We start from the raw sequence: 17,876 nt of genomic DNA, 5'->3' as shown, positions 1-17,876 counted from the left end.
ACTGACCGAGACCTATTCAGTTCTCCTAAAATCATTAAAGAAAACAGAACAGTACTTGGCTGTCATTGTGATTACAAATAGCATAAAAGAAATAATTAAAATACCACAGTTGTTTTTGCTGCTGCTGAAAGTACTGTAAGTCTAACCTTTCTGAGAATGTGATTTTATGAAAAATTAAACAAGGGGTAGAAAAAGGAAATATTTCTCCTCAAGTCATCAGCTCCAAATGAAGAAAAGAAAAAACCCAAGGGGTCCTAAATTTAACATTCCCCCATAGCACTTATATATTAGAGCTGTCCTGATGGTCAGCACTCTCTGGCATTCTAAATGCAATCCGCAATGCACAAGAAAGAAATGAGGCCAAACAGCTAATGTGAGGGTATCAGCTTCCTTCAAAACTTAGTATTTAGAAAGAGTGAAAAGAAATCTTTCTACTTCAATTCAGGACTAGTACCAAAACCTCAAAGGTCTTTTCTACCACAGGAACTGCAAGATTCCCCCTCCCCCATGTCATAATCACGAAGCCCCTGGATGCACACAGAGGATAATTATAAGTGTTCTCAAATAGCATGTAAAGATTCACTGAATGAACCTTCTTAGACCAGCTAAGCACAGAACACTTATCACTCAGTGGATAAACCCAGAATGATTGTTACCCACTGGAGTTGAGATTTTAAGATCATTTTTTTTAAAATGTTAATACCTATCACATAAAAGAAATATGTCAGCACACAGATCATGAACAGATGATTCTGAATAGACTTTTGTTGGTCAACTGCTTAAGTGATACCTCTCGTTGCTGAAATAATACCTAAAAGGCAATATAATGACGACATGACAATGTATGTAAATCAAGAACTGTATGTGGGTTTATTTTACATTTGAGAAACAAGTGGGTTTAATTGTGTGAACCAAAATGTACTGTACAATATTAATGATAGAACATCAAAATGTATAATTAATAGTGCATTGCTTGCTTTATTTTGTTTATTTATTTTTGTCTGATAGTCCCTTTAAGTACATGCATCTGGAAAGATGCAGGTGCCAGTAAAATTTCTCTCTTTAAATCAAGCTGCAGGAACTAAATTTTATTCAAAAATTGTGGTTTTACATTATATACACAGAAATCGAATATAAAATGACAATATAAAAAGTTAAAAGAGAAAAGCATACAGCCAGAAGGTACAAAGAAAGTTGAACAGTTTTAAAATGGTACGATATGTAACATGTAGTAGTTTAAGCTGATGCTGGCAATTTACAAGGAAAAGACTCCAACATTTGCCCCAGGTTTTTTTTTTCATTTACCAATGCAGCACGCTATAGAAAGGTCAGCTTGTACCAAAGCTTACATTTGTAAATAACTATAAACTGCAGTATTTTACAGGAAAAAAGAAATAGCATTTTTACATATTTTTAAATAACAGCTTGCATACTTTATTTTATTTATTTAATTTTTTTTTTTTTTGCCAAAAGTGGCATTTTTCAGCATCCAGAGGGTTTGGGCATAGTGGCAACTAGGGTCTGATTTTTTTTTTAACTTGTACAGTTGTAGCTTCCTAACCCCATGAGTACTAGATAGCTTTCTATCTTCCAACAGCTGCATGCACGTTTTCTTCGCAAACCAGTTCTGCATAAAAAAGCTAATTAGTTTTTTTAATTATTAAATAAGTTTTGTGTCTGACACAGCTTTTGATCTGAATGAAATATGCCTTTAAGTCTTTTTTTTTTTTTTTGGAAAAGGCACAGAAATGCTATTACAGTCCTCAAAGGGTTAAACTTGACACTACTAGGTTCTATGACCTTTATTGTCATGGCAACTTTGTAATTTTAGGATGTCTTTTTTATCATTGTTATTTGTGTCTTTCTTTACGGCTAAATTAATGTCTCTGAATAGTGTGTCCCACTATATCCTACAAAAGATAGCTTAACATCAAGAACAGATGTTGAAAATAAAGGTCAGACTGACTCACCAGAAAAAAAAAAAAGCCAGAAAAAAAAAACATGCACAGATCAGACAAAGAGCATATAAATATAACTACAAAATATGTGTAAGAAAAACCAAGGTCCAGATAGGCAGTTCAGCAACAAAAGTAAGACTGATTTCAGAGGCTCAGATCAGGCCTAGTGCAGTACTACTCAGAAGTTTTAGTGCAATGTTCCCATGGTCACTTGCATACCTGGACGCTATTGTTTTTCTAATTCAGTTACATAGATCAGGTGGTCCTCAGGGGATTTGCCATGTGTTTTACTAAGGTGCAGTTTGACTGCATGTTTGCTTGCAAAAGTCCGGTTACAGAGCTTACACTGGAACGTGGAGCCCAAGTCCTCCTCGGCAACTCCCAGCGTGCCCAAAGTTTTGTTTGCGAGGACTTTTGAAACATTCTGCTGTTCTTGAATCTGAGTGAGTGGCAACTTGGACAGATCCTTCAAGCTAAAGCCCAAGTGTGTCTCTAGGTGACTTATGTATGTAGAAGCAGTCCTGAATTGAGAGGCACAATCATTGCAAAAGAAAACAGGATGCCCCGTGTCTAGGTTCTTTAAGAATTTAGTTCCACCTGTCCTCCTTAACTGATACTTCACATTGGCCAGCCAATGGCTAATGGTGGTCATGGAAAGACCAGTAAACTTAGAGATGTGCACCCGCTCCTGTGGGCCCAAGTCCGACATAATATATTTGCCTTCAGGAGTCTCTCGTAAGCTGGAAGCAAATTGAGCTTGAAGGATCAACAAATGCTGAGGATTCCAGTTAGACTGCCGCCCCTTCCTCTTGTGGACAGGTGACAGTTCGTCCAAAGCCTCCTCAAAGCTGCTCCCATCTGCGTCAGATTTCTCAGAAACTGTGGAGGGGGTTGAAGACTTAGGAGTCAGGCGGCCGGTGAGATTTTTCACCATGTCAGAGATGTCCATCAGTGCACTTTCCCGAAGAGGCGATGAGACTGAATCAGCTACACTAGAAACAAGGGGTTTATTTTTGGACTTGGTTAAGTCAATGGGCTGGTCACTGTTCTCATAGTAGTACCGGTCGATTGCATCAGCCTGTTTGACTGGGGTAGTGGGGTAGATGGGCTTATCCAACATACTGTTGCTAATTTTATACAGCATTGCCAAAGGGTCCAAAGAAGGGCTGACAGGTTTAGAAACTTTGCCTAAGTGGGTATTCATAATGGATTGTAAAGCACTCAGTGGGTTAATGAAAGATGGCTCAGGTGAATGATCTGTGATAATCCCTAGATTATTACAGCCATTGGTGACTTTTACTTTGAGAGGCTCTGTACCATTTGGGGTATGAGCTTCTGCTGGACTGTCTTTTTTGGCCTTCTGCAAGTCCGCATCAGGACTCTTCTTTTGCTGTGGTTTGTTAACTTCTTCAGATTTGGGGAAATCTTTATTCTCTTTTGCGACGGGAGACGCGGACTTAGGTGGAGAACTCTTCTCCTTTTCCACCGGCTTCTCCTCCTTCTTCACGTTGATTTTACCCGTCACCTTCTCCACCAATTCCTCCATAGCAGACACATTGCTTTTATGAGGTGGCGGGGTGAGACTACCCGGGGAATGGACTAGTGCATTGTGCTCTGAAGACAGGGACTTGACACCGCTGGCATAGGATGGTTGCATCTGCACACTCTGGACGGCGGGCTGAAGAGGTTTCACTGTTCCCGGGAGCTGGTAGGCAGCATGAATGCTAGGGTATCCTCCCCAGGAGGGTGCTCCATTCTGGGCCTTGCTGATAGCAGTGGTTACTGTGTTCTCCAGAGATTTTAATATATCTATCCCACCCTTGGGGCTATCATCCAAGTCCTCCTCTCGCAGGTACTGGTAAACAGTGGTTGGCTCAAATTTTTCTGGGGAGTCCTCACTCTCCTCCTTAATCTTCTTATCCGCTTCACCGGCAGCAGGGACTTTCTCCTTCTCTGGCTCCTTCTTCTCCTCGGAAGCGGTCGACCCGGTGGGTGAGTCGGGCTGCTTCTTAATGCTAGAGGCAGGTAGCCGGGTATGTGTGGTGGGCGGCAGGGGTATGGACTGTATTTTTTCTTCCACCACAGGATCTAACACTAGCTGTTTCCCTTTCTTGGAGGCTGAGGTGGTCACCTTTAAGAAGTGGCCAGTGACCATCATGTGGGCAGTCAGCTGCTGCAAGGTGTCATGGGAACTGCCACACTCCATGCATTTCAGGATCTGGGCTTTGCGAGCCTCAAACTGCCACGTGTAGCTAGCACCGTTCTGGTAGCCGTAACGGTTATTTGGCGTCACGTACGGGTTTGCAGTTTTCTGATCTTTCGCCGATTCCGTCAACGCCGCTTCTGCCGCAATCCCCGCTGGCTCAGGTGAGCAAGGCGAAGCCAAGTCCTGAAGTGCTCGCTTTTTGGTGGAAGGGACCAGCTTGGTGATGGCCGGCACTGGTTCCTTCAGAGGCACTTTCTGGTAATGCTTTGTTTTTATCATGTGGACACTCAGGTCTTGCAAAGATTCGAAGGAATGCCCACAGTACATGCATTTCAGTACTTTCTGGGCATCTTCCTTGCCTTCCATCTCCATCAGGGATCGCTTCCTAGGCTTGGACCATCTCTTGGTCTTTTCTGAGTCCTTATCTCTATTGTCATCACGGTAGTGTCCGGTCTCGTTCATGTGAACTGTGAGCTCCACCAGGGTATCATAGGCGGCACTGCAGTCTTTGCATCGGAATTTACTAGCACCCGTGAATACCGATCCATACAGTTTGTTGTTCTGCCGATAAAGTTGTACCGTGCTAAACAGGCTCGGCTCTGGGAGGAGTCCATAGGAGGAAGTCTGCTGTAAAGTTTTAGCCAGGGCTGCTTGGTGCCAGTCATACCCAGAGCTGCTATTGGTGCCACTGCCGGTGTTACTGCTGCTGCTCGTGCTGGTGCCCGTACTTGTGTGGGTGCTGGTACTGGTGCTGTGGGTGCTGGCACTGGTACTGGTGGTTGTAGTAGAAGTGGGGGTGGTAGTGGTGGTGTTCTCATTCTGGCTAGGTTCGTTGTTGCCGGCTGTCGAACCGGATTTCTTTAAGTCCAAGGCTAGACTAGACCAACAGGACTCAGAGAGTAAGTTTGCATACACAGCTTTTATTTGTGCCAAGCTGTCCTGTGGGTAGGGCGCACTGTCTGTTGACTGAGGATCCTCTTTCTCTTCCTTGGATGAAGAGTTTTTGAAATGGGCTACCTGGTCACTATTTTCACTGAATGGTGACCCATAACCTGCATCCTGATTGGTTGCAGTGCTTACTGGTGAGTCCTGGTAGCTCTGAGCCTCTTTGATTTCTGTTTCTTCATTGCACAAATACTCACTTTCCTGAATGTCCAAAGATAGCCCATCATCCTCTACACTTTCTTCGTCTATTTCTGCTGCCTTCAATTCTTCCTCAGGAACATAAGCTAGAATGGAAAGACAAGAAAAAGTCAGGGGAAGCAAGTCACCTCAAAGACAACAAACCATTTCCAGCCCCTTAAGACCTGCTCAAGCTCAGTTCCCACGCCACAGTGATACAGAGCATATGCATGCCAGTTTTACAACCCTCAGACAGCCTTTAGATTTCAACACAGGTTTCCAGATAAAATTTCACTCCACAAGTATAACCACAGATCCATACTCTGCCACATATCCTAAGAGGTTCACTATCTGAGGGAGCTCGGGGCAGAGTGAAGAAGCCACCATCCACCTCATCCCCTAAAATTCCTGACAGACATGTCTACCTTTCCCTGATAAAATATAGCTGGGTCCCCATATGTACTCTAAGTCATGCATATTTTTAAACATCAATCAGACAGGATTTAATTGTTGAATCAACACAGGATATTTCATAGACAATTTATAAGCATCTCCATAACAAAAAAAAAAAAACAGCCTTCACTGACAAGCAATAAAAATGCTACATTTTTCACTCAAAAATAAACATACAACACAACAGGGTTAGTACAGCACAAAGATCAGTGGAAGAGGCACCCATATGGGGTAGAAGCTAAATGGTGAACCAGCCTCCAAATATCCCCAGCTAACCTATCTAGAGAGCTTAAAATTCTCACCAAAAGTCCTACTCTTTTAGGTTTAAGGCATTAGCTACCAACAGCCCCCATTTAAATGTAATTATGTTTCCTTGGGAGGGGTAGTGCATTAACCAATTATCACTAATAACCTAATCACATTATGTTACCTGGGATGGGTTCTGTATTAAACAATTATCACTAATAATCACATTATCAGAAAGCAGAGCCCCAAGGAATGTATCACAGAGTAAGTAAATGTTAATGGAGGGTAAGTATCCAGGAAGGGGGAAAAGAAAGGGCATGGAAGCTATTCTGGAGGATAAGCCCAGGTGAAATGAGGGAATAAACTGGGAGGACAGAGTGCTGAGCAAATGGAAGCACTCTGAAGACACAGGTAAATGTTGTGGGTGAGTCAGAGGTGGGAAAAAGAACAGAAGAGTACCAGACACACAAAAGAAAACTTCGTCTCCACAATTCTGCCTAGGCACAGCCCTTTCTACAGGTATAAGGTGACTGAATTTGTGGACACACAATCGCATATATACAAATTTAACTGAATTCAACAAATACTTATGAATAATAATTGATATTTATATAATTCTTTAAGGTCTACCAAAAGCTTTTACATACATTAGCTCATCTGATCCTCACAAAAACCCATGAGGTACATAAAAAAATCTAAGTGTCTTGCCCATGGTCATAGAATTAACAAGTGTGTGAGATGGGTTTTAAGCTCAGATCTTTTCTAACCCCAAATTCAGCTCTCTCTACATTGTGTCACACTAATGGGAAACTGAGTATGTCATGTCCTCCAAGGACCCTACAGTCATGTATGATGAAAATACACATATATAAATACATATAGTATTAAATAATAAATTTTAAGTGCATAAGGGAAATGCAAACAAGTACTTTGTGAAGTCCAATGTAATTACCAATAGGAAGAAATCAAAGTCTTCCTGGAGGAAATACAGTGGAGAGAATGTTGACTCTGGAGTCTGAGGAGCTGGGTTCAAAACCTACCTATGATACTAATTACCTCGGTATCCTTAGAAGAATAATTTAATCTTCTTGGACTTCAATTTCCTCAAAATTAAAATAAGGAGTTTGCAATAGATGACTTCCAGAATAGGGCTTCCAGCTCTACCTCTATGACCCCATGACAGAAAATAAAATGAGGTGGTATTTGATTTAGGCATTTAAGGAGAAGTCAAAATTCAACAGGTAGATCTGAAGTAAGAGATGAGAGTCAGAGGAAGGACTTGCAAAGCACTATGATAGGTACTAGGTAAAGTTAGAAAGAAAAACAGATTTGGGGTAGGTGTGGAAAAAATCTTGAAGAATACAATGAGGAAGGGAGGATTCTGGGAAATGGTCAATATTTTTCTAAAGAGCATCAATAATCTTCTTAAGAAAAAAAATCTTGACCTTGGAAATGTTGATTATAAGTTTTAATAAAAGGGCATCTAGGTAGAGATGTCCTATAGGGTGTTTGAGATGCCTACATATGACAGAAGAGTCAATAGTCTTTATTCTTTCAAGTGGCTCTAAATGTTTATCCTTTGACCAGGCTAATTGGAATATTTGCATATATACGGATCTATTCATTTCTATATTTAAGATATAACAATAATTGACCTGAACATGTTCATTAATGTATGTGTATATATATATATATACACACACATAAATGTGTATATATGTGTACATTTGCATGTATAAAAATAACATATTCACATATATGTAAATTTGTTTACATTATGTTTTTTGCCTGTGTAGGTTGCTAGACTAATCACTGATCTTATTAGGGAAGTATTTCAATATTCTGGGGCTTTAGTGCAATGAGCGTAGCGTACCACAAAATAGAGCATCTGGTGGACCTTATCTATAGGAAAGTCTTTGACCATTCATATTGGACTGGACTTCCTCCAGCACAATAACAAATATCTTAGGTGAGCATATATGTCCTTGTTTTATACCTTACTTGATGTTAATACTCAGACAGCTGTACAGAAAAATTATCTCTATAAGTCTGGCTATCACAGAATCTTCTGTGACTATAAATGCTTGAGAGATTCCTTGTGGAAATCAAGACTTTAGACCTTCTCCATTTACATAAATGTATTTTCAATTCAATTCAACAAACATTTCTTAAGTACCTGCTATGTTCGAGGCACCATGCTAGGCTTTGGGGATACAAGGGCCAAAGTGAAACACTCTCTACAGTCATAGAGCAGAACCAAAGCATAATAGTGTACTCTACGTCATCTCATTAACCATGTGACTATGAAGATGATGTCTGCTATAGAAAATCATAGAAAAGTAAGAGTTTGACTGTTCCCTTCATAGATTTCCATCAGTCTGCCCTAGATATGTGTGTAGATGATTCTCATAAAGATTTTCAGAGCTGCTAAAGTAGGCATACAAGTTAGTAGTTATTGATATCCTCTTAATTTCTTTTAAAAATATATCACCTTTTCCAAGTATCTTAGCATTTTGCCCTTTTTTACAGACATATTGAAAATCAATCCCTCAATGCTAATGAAACTATGTTGTGTCTTATCACAGTTTTCCTCTCTGAGTAATGGGTCTAGTCCATTAGCTCTTCCTGCCTCTATCTTATTTAATGTTATTTCTGTATCTTCAAATTGCACACTGGGTACTAAAGCATTAGAGGTTGTCTATTTGTAGGGTTTCCATTGTCAATTTGCTACTCTGTGGACATGACATTCTATCACCTACCTTTATGCCCCTACACTAGCCATCCCCTGTGATTACAATGCTTTTCATCCTCACATGCTCACCCTGAAATCCCATAACCTTTCAAAACTCAGCACCTCCTCCAAGAGACCTTTCCTGAGTCCCCCTAATGCAACCTCACAATCCAGTGTGTATTTATTTTGTATATGGTCCATTTTTACTTATTTGGAACACTGTAGGTGTTTAATAAATGACTACTGACTGATAATGTAAACAGTTTGGGATAGAAATACTAATACATCTGTCACATTTTTTCATCCATTTGCTATCCTTCCTGTTTCATCTTTAAATGCTCTTGGGATAATCTGACTCAGCTGGGTCTTATGCCAAGCTTTCTACAGATTCATTTTTCTTTCCACTGTTCCTTGCAGAAATACTGCTGATATCTTTCCATGATTTTTCTTTATAAGGCTTTACAAATGAGTTAATATTCTAAACTTAGCAAAGTGCTTGCTCATTGAGGCAGTTTCTGGGCTTTTTTGTCTCCTTATTGTGTTGAATGTTTTATGATGTTGGTTAAACCTCCTTAGAAAATTACAACAGCCTGTGTCAATGTCTTTTCTTTTATCAATTTCTCATTTTTCAAGCACCAATAGCTTTTTTGAATAGTTAGGTTGCAACTCCTATACCTGCATTCAGTTATACTTCTGTTAATATTCATTAGTTTAAAATCTTTTACCTTGAGTTTAATGATCAGTTTTCTAAAAATGTTGGCATCCCTGTTGTGAAACGAAAGACGTATATTTCACTTTAGCTTAGTACCAAGTTTTGCCCTTATACTAAATGTGATGGAAACATTTTATTTGACCTGGTTTCTCTCTATGGAAAGTGATTTTCTTCAGATTTATTTGCTATGCATTTGAACTACTTTCATATAAATAAGTAACATACCAAAGTGAGAAAATTGCTGTAGCTCCCTACTTCCAACCAAAGGCTGATTGTAGTTACAGAGCTTGTTCAGCTCTGAATGATACTTCCATTCCTAAACAGAAGCTAATGGCAGAAGAGGGACATTAATTAAACAATGAATAAGCATTTATTAAGTATCTACTATATGCCACTAGACTTTGGTAATACAAATACAAAAGTAAGATGGTTCGGCCCTCAAGGAGCTCAAATTTTTTCAGGGAGATACAAGACATATTGAGGAATGTTGCCCAGGGAAGGGAGTTTTGATCCACAGCTAGGCAGGCACAAGCATTGTAACTGGACTTACAAGGCAGTAAACTGCGATGCCCTATCCAGTAGCAATGATAACACTAATGTGACTGTTGTTCCCTGAGCAAAGAGTGGAAGGGGATGGGAAAGCTAGAGATGGGAAGCATCAGGAAAGATGGCAAGATTCCCACAATGGTTCCAGGGATAGGGAACCTGCGGCCTCGAGGCCACAAGCGGCCCTGTAGGTTCTCAAGTGCGGCCCTTTGACTGAATCCAAACTTCACAAAACAAATCCCCTTAATAAAAGGGTTTGTTCTGTAAAACTTGGACTTAGTCACGGACCTAGAAGGCCACATGTGGCCTGAAGGCCGCAGGTTCCCTACCCCTGGGTTAGGCCCTAGTGTCCTGACGGCTAACTGAGACTGAAAGGGTTATGTCATTCATTTGCTCACTTATCAAAGACCTACTGAATATCTTTTGTGTGTAGGGAACTGTGCTAAATAATAGAAAAGGTAGAGAGGAATGAGGGCTTTAGAGGATACTATGATTCTACAATGTAAGTCTAGCTCTTTTCTAGAATCATGCCTGTGATGCTCTCTTTTTGTATATTTTCTTCTGTATCCCATTCTCCACTATTTCTCTTCAGCCCCAGAAAGTACACAGGCTTTTAACCAATCTTTCCCAGAGATGAAGCTAACTTGTTTTTCTTTTCTTGGGGGAGGACATGTCTGGGAAAGAGTCAGTGGAAAGAAGAAAGTGTTTTTTTCCTCTATTCATGATTCAGGGGGACTCCGAAATTCTATGTGCAGTGCATTAACCTAAATATATAGCCTTGAGAGGCAATGGAGCCCATGTCAGCAGTGAAAGTCATGTGTACCATTCTACAAAAAATTTAATATAACAAGCTGTAAGTTCTCTTCATGATCAAGTATGGTTTAATTCTAGGGAAAAAAACACCCCCTTTGCCATGCAGAAGTCACCTGAAAAACTTGAGTCAAACTTTGCCTTGTAGGGCTCAGATGATTCCATATTAGGACCTCATGTCTAGTCTAACCCTGGATCCTTATCATGCAGTCATGGAACAAGTGAAATAACTGATAGGTATTTGGAGTTACCTATATCAGCTTAAGGACTGTGGTCTAACTAGGGGTTAGTCTGAACAGTCCCATGGCTCTGAAGTAGCAGAAACCCAAACCAAACATGTAGTCAGGTAAAAAGTCCATTGACTGATTCCATTTCATTCTTTGTTGTTCAAACAGGGAAGAATAGGATTAAAAGATAATAAAAACCCGCAGTGATTTTTGTCATGGAAGTTTGTTGGAGACCCTAATTTCCCCAGGGTAAGTCAGCTTGGAATATAGCTGGATCAGTCTACGTAATCCAGGGAGTATGATTTCAGCCAGGTCATACCTAGATTGTCTAGGTAACATATAAGTGAAAAGGTCCTACTCCCTATAGCTCAAAAAGTTTATAGCTATTGGGAAAGAGAGAGAGAATTAAACTCCCTTTGTTTGGATGGATAGCTACTGACGTAAGCTGGCTACCGCTGTGATATCCTTGATAAAGGTCAAATTCTAAACCATTTGATCACTGGGCTAAGCATAACCATGTGCTTGCCCTCCCATTCCATTGTACCATGGCCATGCAGACAAGCAAAGGACCACTGGGAGAAAGGACATCGGAATAAATAGACAACAATCTAGTACATATCACAGGGTATGTTCTTGTTTTAACGTAATGTCATATAAGCATCATGTTTAGTGAAAGATATATCTTGGGGTTTTTTTTAAATGGGAACCAAGAAAAATAAAACTGTTTCAAAAATGTTATATTGACATATGTGTAATCTGCACATATTTAATATATAAACATATATTTACATATATATAATTAGACCTCATATTAAAGATATGTAACAATTTTGAAGAAAAGTTAATCACTAAAATTGCTAAGTTAGCCAATTCTCATCTTTCAGGCATCAGTTATTCCATCTCTGGTCTATCTGGGCTCATTTTCTTCCTCTCTTTTTTCCTCCTGCTGTCTGCTTCAGCTATTTCCCTGCTTACTAGAATCTTTGCCAGAAAACAGAGGAAGGAAGGGAGAGGTTGTAAAACTCAAACCAGGCAAAAAATGTTCCTCGTTAGCAACTCTTCTACATATCTGATAGGAAAGAGGTTAAAATAAATGACAAAAATAAGGTTCGGGGATTTTGTTTATCGAGGCTTTCTCTTTCCCTCATTAGCACGTATAATTGAGAGTTGGTTACAAATAGGGGAAATGGATATTTTAAAGGGACAAATATAAAACATAGGACTACATTCCCAGCTTGGTTATTGGCTTACAGTAAATATCAAACTTTGCTATTGTATTGCCACCTGGTGAAACTATATAATCGTACCAAATTACGTGTTTATCTACATCAAACTATTTTTTTTAGTCTGGCAAATGTGATATTCATGAACAGATGGCCATTATATCAAAATACATTTACTCCAAGGGCCCAATTCACAAAAGTGGCTTACATGAACCTAAGTGATAAATGTACATTTTCATTGCACTGTAGAACCTTACTGTACACAGCTTCCTCCAGATTTATGATGGAGCACTTTTATTGAAATCTCATCTTGGTAGCACAACGCAGGTGGGTTTTCTGCGAATCAAAATACACCTTGCAAATATATAATGAGAAAATATCCATAGTTACAGAACTTGTTCTTTCCCATTCTCAGAGGAATGTTGATATGTAAGCTTACAAGTTGTATGAACAATGACTTGATAAAATGGGTGTGAGGCTCCTTGCAGGAAGGCTGAAGGTACATTAGATAAAGTGAAAATTATAATTTTGCTCTCCTGTGCTAAGTCAAAAAAAAAAGGAATCTTATAATGATAGCAAATTTTGGTTGTTTCATATCATTCATTATCAAATATATGTCTGCATAAAATACTTGCTTATTTACCATAGAAATGGTTCTCCATTTGAAAGACATTATTGGAAAATATTTTAGGAGTACTGGAGTTTACAACTAATATGACATTGATGTTAACCGTAATTTCAATTAAGAATCTAGAATTAACTTACACAATAAACATAATTTCTCTCATCCCACTATTGTTCTGAGAACTCAATCTTATATTAAATAAATAAGCATAAAAAATCTCAAGGTCCCACAAATGCCTTTTTTTCCCTTTCTTTCATACTCCTTCCTCCAAACTTCTTGAAGCATTTGCTAGAATCCCTGTGTTTGTAGTCAATTTCTTTTACTAAATTTTTAAACAGTACAACATGCGTCAAAGCACTATTAAAACCGAGCTCTTAAAGACCTAAAAGTTGTTAAGGAAACATATATTATGAAAAATGGAAAGAGAAATTGAAAGGAGATGAAAAAGCAGAAGCAAATAGCTCCCATACAGGAACATGAGAGAATGAGCACATAGATGTTCTATTACTATTGGTTTGTTTGTTTTAAATGTACCATTGAAATATTCTTTTATTCTGTAAACTGAAAAATAAAGCCCTTAATACAATGCAGTTTGTACCCATGTACATGCAAACAGATACAGACTAAAAGATAACTTCAGATAGCCGAGCTAATAGGCAGCTAGGCAGCACATTGTACAGAGTGCAGGGCCTGGAATCAGGCTTCCTGAGTTCAGGCTTCCTGAGTCCTGAGTGGCCTCAGACACTTAGTAGCTGTGTAACCCTGGGCAACTCACTTTATCCTCTGCCTCAGTTCCTCATGTGTAAAATAAGCTGGAGAATGAAATGACAAACCATTCCAGTATCTTTGCCAAGAAAACCCTAAATGGGGCCACAACTGAAAAACAACCAAACAACAACAACAACAAAAACTGAGCTAATACAAGTGCATCCTTGGGGATATCATGGAGATACTGGCACTCCTGAGGCCAATATTCCTGAATATTGAGCTCAAAATGTTTGCTTCTACCCCTGCACTTTCTATGTGCAGACAGAGAAAATGTTAATATTAATATTAAGGTTGGAAACTACCTTCAGTGATAGTCAAATTGGAAGTTTTTGCTTAGAAAATCCACTTTCAAGATAATAGAATCTAACATGAGATACAACTGAAATAAGTAGAGAACCTAAGCAAACCCAAAGGCACCACTTCTTTCCCAAAAAGAATATTTGTTTGCCATCATATATACCCAATCTTAAAATCACCAGATCGTTAATAGTTTGATAATTCAGTTACCTCTCTAATACTGTGAGCCAAAGCTGCCTACAAAACAGTCTTACACATGCTAATCTAAGGAGGAAATGGGTTTAAAGCCAGCAGCAAAAACCCACCAACAGCTAGGAAATTTTAGAAACATATATATGTGTATATGTATGCATACATACATATACACATATATATGTATATGTATATTCATGTCTTTAAGAAAACATTTAAAATTCTGGGTTAAAAGAATAGAAATGTGAATTTAAAACCCTTCTGGAAATTATGTGTATGTATATGTGTGTGGGCAGCTGAGTTATTAATGAATGACCAACTGTTAGCATGAATGATTAGAATTTTAATATTTAAAAATGCTACTATCCGCTAGAAATTATGCATCAATATGATACACAAGATAGCTACCACATAGCCCACATAATGGGCTCAATATATAATTAGTATTTTTAAGACTTACCATAATATAAATTTATACCATTCCTTGGCTATCTTTAAAAACAGTCTGAATTAATAAAAAATTACATCACGTTAAAAAAAGTATAATTCCCTAACTATGTAATTATGAAGTCTACTCTGGTTATCAGTAGTCAATTCTCATAATAATTTTCCTCAAATGTTTTTCTTTTAAGTTATCCTGGGGGAAAAAAAAGTAATAGAAACCATAAAAAACTTGCAAGAGTTTTCAGAGGATGATTCCAACTGTGTTGATGTGCATTGCTATGTGTCTTTCCCCTTTTATCACACTGCTAGGTAGGTACATAAATACATACACACAGGGCACACATACAGATGCACTTTCTATAAAAGAGGAATTTATTTGTGAGAATCATTTTTTTCATTGCCATAGGCATTCATTTTTTTAAAACCTCTCTAGTTCATATTGGTACAAATGTACTATAATGCACTACAGTATATGCAGGAATGTAATAGTGCTGGCAACGGGGCCATCATATGGTATTTCACAAGGTGAACACGATTTTCTACCCTAAAAGATTTTTTTTTTGTGAGAGATGACACTCAAGTACTAAAATATATTCAAAGTGGTTGTATATTCTGTTTCCTAAAATCCCCCACCACCCCTCCTGTAAAGCACCTCCACTTTCTTCCTTACATCGGGTCCCACCTCAACCTTACCCTGTCCCTAGAAATTTGGATGAATGAGTAAACTGTGGGAATCTTAAACGTCAAATTTTCTTTCGCAGTTACTCAGAACGATAAATGACATTTTCCTCCATCAAATAAAACAAAGACTCCAAATCATGATTTCTGCCATTTTTTGGTGTCAAAACAGCCTCCTTTCACTCCCCCGTGCACTTCCTGAGCCTAACACAATGCTGCAAAATGTGACTGTTAGCATGTACAGTATGTCCTACAGTGAGTGGGAAAATATATTGAGCAGCACTACAGATTGCTTTAAAGCCATCTGAACAAGCAAACAAAACCACCAGTACAGTAACATAATGCTGCCAATCTTATTTTGCGGGTATATAAAGAAAAAACACACAAATACACACATACACAAACGGTCTAGAATCGCATACTCTATATAAATGGGGGTTGGTGAAAGAAGAATGGGGAGGAAGAGGGAAGAGAGCTTTATATTGTGGTTGAGTTGTCTTTTATTAAACCTTGTTAATATTTTTGCCCATAAAATGTGCCTTCTGGATGCCAATGTCTCCCTAAAGATGTGCTGTCATCTTCGAGCAGCATTAAAAGCTCTGCATTCTAATGTAAGTGGACACAAGGCGATATATACGGTCCATGTTAGGGGTAGAGCACATAATCACATTTGCAGTGAGAGGATTTACACTGTAAATACACATCTGTTATCTGAAATATACACACAGAGAGAGAGACACATCTTCAATTTTAAAATTATAAAGAAATACAAACACTGGAACTTTAGCTGTGAAATTAGCAAAATTATATTTTTCAACTCATAACCCCAGCATTTCAAAAGCAATTTTTAAAAAAAAACTACCTTTTTCCCCCTTTAAAGAAAACATGATTTTCTGTATTCAACAATCATTTCAAGAGTAGCAAGAAGTGACAGCTGTATTTGTTTTTAATGGCTAAATGTGGTAAAGTTCCAAATTCCCTTGAGCCTTAACAACACTGGCTCCAAGCAATTAGATTTTTACTCCCCCCGAACCTGAATCTTAATCTGTACCCCAATTATGTGCAAAATAAAGAACATGTTTATGTGAACCATCACCATGTGATATGCCATAACAGGTGAGTGTTACTATAGCGGCTACAGCTTACATACTTGCTATGCATTAACATCATTTCTTCAATTAGGTACATACAACTGCACACTCCTTTACAACGTAACTAAAGCAACAATGAACCAGGGCATCCGCAGTTTGAATACTGTAACCTTTAAAATGTACAGCATTCAATTGGGGAGCTCCTAAACCAGCAAAAAATATATATAATGGTTATTCAAAATGTCCAGTTCCACAGTGTACCATGTGCTCACTGTCTGTTTCTACATGATGCCGAAGCTATCCAGATGAAAAGTGAAAATTCACTCAATCAGCCAGATGTTCAGTCTACGCAATACCTAATATCTAACTATCTGGAAATATCCAGATGTTAAGTGCTATAGGAAAAAAAATACTGGTTTGACTGAATTTTTAAATTTTAACTTAAGCTGTTCTGTCATTATATATGCTGGGTAGGAAGAAAAAGGGAATTATGGATTTCAGCCCATTTTTAGATATGGATAAAGATAATTTACCAATATGGTATTTCCAAAAGAAAATATCTGAAATGATTCACAGTTTTAAAAAATCCTCAAACTAAAACTAATGAAGTTGGAAAATGAATATAAAAGGCTATGTATTACAATGAATAACAAGGCCAGTATTCCTTCTACTAAACAACTAGGTAATTTCCTAGGAAGTATGATGAAACATAGTAGTAAAGACTGTACAATGAGAGGTCCAAGAATTTTTTTTAAATTTATGTTTATAGTGACAAGCACTCAAATAAAATGGCTAGTCTTTACATTAGCTACTAAGGAAAATAAGAGTGTTTTAGGCAATTACAGGTCTGTTCTAACAGGAAGATAGGATTTATTTATAATTATATAGAAAAAAAAAGAGAAAATGCAAGTACCCCTACTCCTTTGTATTTTAATGCAAAAGTCCTAAGAGATATAAACACCTCTGTGGTTTCAGCCAGCTGAAGATAACCCTTATGGGCAGCCCATTACAGAACAACAAAAATATCCCTCACCCCTTTCTCACCATTTTCTCTCTCCTCTCACTCCTAGAATGAACTGAAGAAATTATTAGCCAAGGTTTGCAACAGAAGACCAAGGCATCTTGCATGCCAGCATATTTTTGCAGTGATTCTAATCTGAAAGATTTACTTGCTCTTCCTCTTCTATCTGATAAACTATACATTCAAGCCTTCTCATTAGTGTTCAGATCACCAAAGGGAGCTGGAGATGAATCAGTCCATGCACCCCTCCCCTCCCTGCTCTGTCGAGATTATTTCATTGAAATGTTCATTTTCATCCCTGCTGGCAACATTAGAATGGAAGTATTTAACCTGTTTCCATTACTTATACAAATTACCATTATGGGGTAGGACAGATGTTAGAATCATGCCACATAACTGACTTCCATACATTCTTTACAAGGAGGATGAGAAGAAGGAAAGCTGTTAGATCATATTATCCAGTCTCAATAATGTTCTCTCTGTTACCAGATTCATTAACTTCGAACATCAGCATTTCACATTCTTT

General features: G+C 38.3%; 1 protein-coding gene across 1 annotated transcript in view; it reads right to left on the bottom strand.

Moving 5' to 3' along the window:
* Positions 1-1,991: 1,991 nt before the first annotated feature.
* Positions 1,992-17,876, bottom strand: part of TSHZ1 (teashirt zinc finger homeobox 1) — a 93,810-nt gene continuing 77,925 nt past the window's right edge. Inside the window, exon 2 of the mRNA XM_027852325.1 lies at positions 1,992-5,393. Coding sequence (XP_027708126.1) covers positions 2,185-5,393 — 3,209 coding nt within the window. The 3' untranslated portion in view covers positions 1,992-2,184. The remainder of the gene's footprint in view (positions 5,394-17,876) is intronic.

Source organism: Vombatus ursinus, unplaced genomic scaffold (assembly GCF_900497805.2).
Source record: "Vombatus ursinus unplaced genomic scaffold, bare-nosed wombat genome assembly UNPS02009573.1, whole genome shotgun sequence".
Lineage (NCBI taxonomy): Eukaryota > Metazoa > Chordata > Mammalia > Diprotodontia > Vombatidae > Vombatus > Vombatus ursinus.
The sequence above is the reverse complement of the archived record's forward strand: the minus strand, read 5'-3'. Positions and strand labels throughout refer to the sequence as shown.